Source organism: Microtus ochrogaster, unplaced genomic scaffold (genome assembly GCF_000317375.1).
Source record: "Microtus ochrogaster isolate Prairie Vole_2 unplaced genomic scaffold, MicOch1.0 UNK1, whole genome shotgun sequence".
NCBI lineage: Eukaryota > Metazoa > Chordata > Mammalia > Rodentia > Cricetidae > Microtus > Microtus ochrogaster.
In genome coordinates, this window is record NW_004949099.1 from 39,860,295 (window position 1) to 39,867,403 (window position 7,109).

A 7,109-nucleotide genomic window follows, 5' to 3' on the forward strand; every position below is an offset into this window, starting at 1 on the left:
CAGCCTACAGACCACTGTACAACCACTGAGCTACACACTACAGCCTACAGACCACTGTACAACCACTGAGCTACACACTACAGCCTACAGACCACGCTACCCAAATGTTCACCACAGTATCTTAGGTGCCTAGAACACTACCTGAGAAATGTACAGTAATCAGTAAATATTTGACTAAATGAAGAAATGTATGCCATGTTGATTTATAAATCTGTCTCCGGCACATTAGACATAAAAATCTTTCTGCCAAAACTAAGATGTGTTCTGATGGTCCATAGAAAACATGGCCAGCAGAAGAACGGATGTGTGTTGCTATGCTGGGGAATGAGTTCAGGACTTTGCCCTTCCAGGCAAGTGTTTTGTCACTGAGCTACCAACCCCAGTAGGTTTAAAATTGTAGTCCTCAAAGGGAAGAAGTGAAGAAAGAAAAAGAAAGAAAAGGAGGGAGGGAGGGAGACATACAAAGGGACCAGGTCTGGGTCAGGATCCTCCTCCCTAGCTACACCAAAGCCTGCCTTAACAAGAACTGGGAACCTTGCCCCCTGGTGGGCAGCTGGAAAGAACAAAGGGAGAACTGACTGCTCCCTCACACCAGCTCCCAAGCAAGAATCTTCTCCAAATCAAAACCCAGGGATTTTATTGCTGTGTTGGCACTGCGGACCAAACCCAGAGCTTCACACTGCCACAATGCTCTGCCTCTGAGACAGATCCCCAGCCCAACCCTAGGGTTTTAAACTGGAGACTCTGAAGAACTACCCATAAAACTCTGCTAAGGTCATCCTTGTTTGTTAAGGTCACCTACAGTTCCTTTCTTGGCCAGAATTACAAGAGATTATCAACACACTAGAGATGTGTAGACTGGCCTTCTGTTAAAAAGTACTTCCTGGTACCCTGTGAAGGGATTAGGAATAGCACTTCTAGCCAACCCTCTCATGGGTCGACACAGACAGACAGCACAGTACTTACCTGTAAGCAAATCGTGGCAAGGGGTAGGGGAGGAAGGTCCTGTGGGCCATGCCATAGATGTACTGCACCAGGTGAAAGAGCAGGTACCGATTCGGTCTGAAAACCAAAACACAACTTCACATAATTTGCCCCTATGATTTTTTACAAACAATGAACACTTTCCTTGTGAAAAAGGAAACACACTGTAACAGAGACAAGCACAGAAGAATCACCTGTTAACCTTCCTGCCAAATACAGCCTATTTCACATTCTCATACATACGTTTATGATGCCCCTATACTATAACTTTCACCCATTTTAAGTTATAATTCAGTTTTTTAATTGAGACAGGGTCTTACCGTGTAGCTCAGGCTGCCCTAACTTTTGAGTTTCCTACCTCTGTCTCTAGAGTGCTGGGACCGTAGGCGCACCACTGTGGCCACTTATGTGGCTAGCTGTACAATTTTCTATTTCCACCAGCAGCAATTTGCAAGATTTCCTATTGTTCTACATTGTCACTAGCATTTGATATTATCTCTGCAATATGCTCTCTCAATGTAGTTTACAGCTTCCCTAGTAACCACAAAAGACATCAAGCATCTTAGTGTGTGCTTGTTCAACATTTGTATTACCTTCTTTACTGAAGTTTCTGTTGATAATTTAATATGGGGCCTGCCTGGTGCCATGGAGGCCAGATGAGGGCACTGTGAGCCACCATATGGAGGTGGGGCTGGGGACAGAGCCCAGGCTCTCTGGAAAAAGAGTGCTCTTAACCACTGAACCATCTCTCCAGTCCCAGGCTTTCCATTTTTAAATAGTATTTATTATTAGAAATACAAAAGTTTCAAATCCTGATGAGTCAAACTTAACTTTTTCCCTTTTATGGATTATACTTTGGATGCTATAGCTAAAAACATCTTGCTTAACTCAAGATCTAGAATGTGCTCCACTCGAAATATTTATAATTTAAAGCTTACATTCCTTTTCTTTTCTTCACAGATTATAAAGTAAAAGTCCAAATCCCTATTTCCAGTCTTTTCCTCTCTCCACTCAAGAGCCACAGCACTTTTGTCCCCAGTCAGACAACTGGCCATAAACATGATTTGGAGCTGGGCATAGCGGTGGAGACTCATACTCCCAGGAAGAGGACAGGAGGATTTTTTGAGTATGATGCTGGCCTTGATTACATAATGAGTCCTAGAGCAGCCTGGCTACCTAGGTGGCAAGACCCTGTCACAAACAAGCAAACAAAGGCTGTTTCTAGACTGCTGGTTCTGATGAACTGATCTGCTTATTAATTCGGCACAAACTGCCTTGATAATTACAGTTTTAGAGTAAGTTTTGCAATTGGGAAAATCACTGCCTGTTATCGATTTATATTATCTTTATATTACCATTTAAATTTCGACTTTGTCACTTTCTGCAGAAGCCTGCTGGATTTTGACAAGATTCCATCTATAGAGCAATTTAAGGACAACTGCCATTTTAACAACATTAACACTTCCAATTCAAGAATTTGGAAGGTCTTATCGTTTCTTCTTTCCTTTCATAGTGTTTTTTAGGTACATGTCTTACCAAATTTACCTAAGTACTGTATTTCTATGCTACTGTGAACATGATTTCCTGTGGTGCACGAACACACGTGTGGGTGGATGTACTGTGTACGAGTGCACCTGCAGCACACACGTGGGCCAGAGTTCTCCTCTGTACGACGTACCTTGTTTCTGTTTCCTGAGGCAGTCTTCCACTGAACCTGGAGCCCTAGGGATCCTCCTGACTTCATCTCCCTGGGGTCACAGGCCTACTTGGCCTTTTTCATTTTTTTTTTTTTTTTTTTTAACTTTTACACCATGTGCCTGGAGATCAGACTCATGTTCTGCCCTGCTGCTTGCATGGTGAGCACTTAACTGACTGAGCCATTTCCCTGCCTGTGAGTAAGATTTACTAAGTTGTATTTACTGACTGCTTACTCGCTAATATATAAAAATAAATTGTTATATTGATCTATTTTGTGTTTTTACTGGGTTTATCTCATATTTGTGTATATTTGAGTGTGAATGTGTCCCTGTGTGTTTTACAGTCCTTAACTAAAGATGGCAGAATAAAGCAATACAATTAATACTACCAGAAACCTGAAGGAGCTGGGGAGATGGTTCAGCTGGCAAAGTGCTTGCTCCACAAGTTTGAGGACTGAATTTAGATCCCAGCATCCACATAAAAAAAAAAAAAAAAAAAAAAGCTGGACACAAAGGAGCATGCCTGTGACCCCCATACTGGGTAGGTGGAGACAGGCAAGTCCCTTGTAGCTCAATCAGTGAGCTCAGAAATTAAGAAAAAAGGTACATCTTCAGTGCAGACACTTTCCCCTATGACTTTTTGTTTGGTTTTGTTTTTGAGGCAAAACGCCTTAAACTCACTCTGTAACTTATGCTGCCCTTAAACTTGTGGTGATTCTCCTGTCTCAGCCCCGCTCCCCCAAGTGCTAGGATTACAGGTGAGTCACTATGCCTGGATTCCTTGAATACTTTATCAAAAATATTGACTCTGCAAACAGGAACCCATGGACACCAAGAGTTGACTGCTTCTGTAGTAGTCTAAGGCAGTGGTTCTCAGACGGCCACTACAATTCTGCATATTCAGGCCAAGTTCTAGGTTCCCCAGCTGCTGCGTGTGGGATGTTCCTTCCCATCCTGTGAGTGATCTGCTCAGGAAGCGTGGATACCAGATGTTCCGATCCTGTGAGTGACCAGCTCAGGAAGTGTGGACACCAGATGTTCCGTTCCTGTGAGTGACCAGCTCAGGAAGTGTGGGCACCAGATGTTCTGATCCCGTGAGTGATTTGCTCAGGAAGTGTGGACACCAGATGTTACGATCCTGTGAGTGACCAGCTCAGGAATTGTGGGCACCAGATGTTCTGATTCTATGAGTGATCTGCTCAGGAAGTGTGGACACCAGATGTTCCGATCCTGTGAGTGACCAGCTCAGGAAGTGTGGGCACCAGATGTTCTGATTCTATGAGTGATCTGCTCAGGAAGTGTGAGCACCAGCTGTTCTGATCTTGTGAGTGACCATCTCAGGAAGTACTGTTTTATAAACTACCATCATCTTTTCATAAAGGCCAACTCTAGGCACTTACCCGGCAAAGGCAAAGGTTTTTCCTCTGGCATCTGGATCTTTAACCACATTAACAATCCCTTTGGAAACATCTGAAACCTATACAAATCATAAGACAGATTTAAGCAATTGTTGAGCTAAGATATCAGACCTGGAGAATCAGGTCTGTGCTCTTGGTTACCTGGGAAGATGAGGCCGGAAGTATCAAGTTCAAGACCTGGCTGGGCTACACACTGGTTCAAGGTTAGCTTGGGTAACTTGGAACAACATGTCTCAATTTTTTTCAAGTGAGGTGTGAATGCAGCCCAACAGTAGAGTATTTGCCTGACATTCACACTGTCCTGGGTCAACCCCAGGATCACAAACATACATATATAAATGTTTGGGGAGAGATGGAAAGACAGGAAGAAGGACTAAGGGAGAAGGGAACGCAGGGGCTGCAGTCACAGGGACAGGACTGAACGATGACACCAGCTCGTCTCAGACACTGTAAGGAACCACCTACCTACTCCGAAGTTCAAATAATCATGTTCAAGGCTCATCTGAGTATCGTCCTAGTCAGAAGTCCTATCTAAGTCAGCCTAAGGTCTTCCTGACATGGCCAGGCCAAAATCTCACCCACGTGATCTCTCAGCACTGTTCCCCACTCTGTCCTAAGTCACCATAACCTAGAGGTTGAACCACATGGAGCTGCCGATGCTCTGCCATTCTGACTTTCAAAATAGGAACTGTATCCAAATTTAGACCCAGAGACCCGAATCCACAGCAGAAATTGTGAGGAAACTGCTGACAACTATATGGAAAACTCTTGTCATGGAGGGTGGGGTATTCTGCTTCTGGCATCTACTGACTAAAGGACAGGGGGCTGCTCAACACCCACAGTGAAGAACTGAATAATTGGCTGGCTGGCTCCAAATATCAGCAGTGTCAGTTGGGAAGCTGCTAGTTTTCCTGCCAACAGGACACAAGGGTGGGTCATCTGGAAAGAAGGAATCTTAATCGAGAAAATGCCTCCCTAAAATTGAGTGGTCGGTAGGCAAATCTATAGCGCATTTTCTTGAAGACTGATGTGGGAGGGCCCAGCCCACTCTGAATGGTGTCACCCTGGGCAGCTGGTCCTAAGGCAAGTCACGCACACAAGCCAGCAAGCAGCACCCCTCCATGAAACCTGCATCAGTCCCTGACTACAGATTCCTGACCCGTCTGAGTCCCTTCCCTGAATTCCCTAAGTGAAGACATGTAAGAAGTCCCTTTCTTTCCCAACTTACTTTTGGTCATGGTGTTTGTCACAGCAATAGAAAGCCAAAGTCAGAAACCCTGGTCCAACCCAGCCCAACCCAGCATGGAACCCAACCTTCTCCTTCTCCTCTGAGCCCTCGCATGTGCAGTTCTCTGTATGTGAAACAGAGCTGCATCAGCTGACTCTGCACCCGTCCACAGCCGGATTTCAAGGCCTCCTCATCATGACATAAATCTCTCCTCCTAGCACTCCTCACACTGAATACACTAACTGCTCTATTTCCCTGAGAAGCAAACTGTATGTATCACTGGTTATCCTTTCTGAACTCCCAGAAACCGGGTGTCAGCCCATCATACAAACCATAGGACATGTCTAAGCAGTAGCTGAGCTAACACATCAGACCTGGAGAACCAGGCCTGTAACCTTGGCTACCTGGGAAGATGAAGTCGGAAGTATCAAGTTCAAGGCCTGGCTGGGCTACACTGGGTTCATGCTAGCCTGGGACACTCGACACCAACTGCCTCAATTAAGCTTTCTCAGGTGAATGGACAACTGAAGACACTGAGAAGACGTGCACCTTCTAGATAAACTGGGGAAACCAGTTGCAGCAAGTTGACCAAGTTAAAAAAGAAAGTCAGTAGGTAAGAATGAAACCAGCAAATTGAACTGAACCTGAATCGAGCTAACACCCATTGCTAAGCCTTCATGCAGGATACTTACATATACTGGTTGTTTCACTGTCTTAAAACCCAAAGAAATAAGAGGCACACCGCCAAACCAACGAATATCTGGAAGAAGAAACAAGAAACTGTCCTGAGAATACATAATAAAGATAATATAAAAAATACATCAGACGCTAAGGATTCTGGACTGAATAAACAAACAAGTAGAAAGGGGGCTGGGTTGTGATGGCCCATCCATAAATAAATAAGTAAATAAATAAATAAATAAGCGAGTGAGTGAATAAAGAGGGACTGGCTTGTGAAGGTTCATAAATAAATAAAGAAGCAAAAGCAAACAAACAAATCCGTAAAAAGAAGGCTGGGTTGTGGTGGTGCATGCCTTTAATTCCAGCACTCAGGAAGCAGAGGCAGCATCTCTAAGTTCCAGGCCAGCCTGGGCTACAGGGGGAGAGTGCTGAACAGTAGCATTGTCTCCCTGGTTCCTGAGTATGGACATAATGCAACAGCTGCCTCACCATCCCACCGCCATGTCTTCCCCACCGTGGTGGACTGCAGTACCTCAAGGTGTCAGGCAAAATGAGCCCTTCCTCCCCATGGTGCTTCTTGCTGGGCCACAGCCATAGCAATGAGAATGTGGCCAGCACAGCTTCTTCCTGTCCACATGGCTGTCATGCCCTCGAAGCTTCTAGCCAAGCCTACAGTCAGCTCCAATGCTACCTCAACCTCCTCATACTGTAGCATTTAACCTCTTCACACACAGATCTGCCTAGTCTGTTCAGGCTGTTACAACAAAATACCACAGACTAGATGGCTTAAAAACCCAAACTGTACTTTCTCCCAGCTCTGGAGGCTGGAAAATGCAAAGCCAAGGTGTCAGCAGGTTCCTGGAGAGGCTCTCTTTCTGGGTTGTAGGTGGCCATCTTCCTACTGTGTCCTCATGTGGCCTTTCTCTCACCAGCCACCAACTCCATCAGTTAGTACCTAACCCTTACGACATCATGTAGCCTAATGACCTCCAAATCCCTTTGTCCACATCAAGTTACAGCAGGCATTAAAGCCTCAACATAAAGAACTCACACATGATAAGGTTTATTTTTTTTTTCTTTTTTTTTTTTTTTTTTTTTTTT

General features: G+C 44.7%; 1 protein-coding gene across 1 annotated transcript in view; it reads right to left on the bottom strand.

Annotated features, from left to right (window-relative positions):
* The window catches only part of Ndufa9 (NADH:ubiquinone oxidoreductase subunit A9), a 26,084-nt gene that overhangs the window by 7,706 nt on the left and 11,269 nt on the right, over window positions 1-7,109 (bottom strand). The window contains exons 7-9 of the mRNA XM_005365264.2: window positions 6,020-6,087; window positions 4,082-4,158; window positions 967-1,062 (exon numbers count right to left, since the gene is read on the bottom strand). Coding sequence (XP_005365321.1) covers window positions 967-1,062; window positions 4,082-4,158; window positions 6,020-6,087 — 241 coding nt within the window. The remainder of the gene's footprint in view (window positions 1-966; window positions 1,063-4,081; window positions 4,159-6,019; window positions 6,088-7,109) is intronic.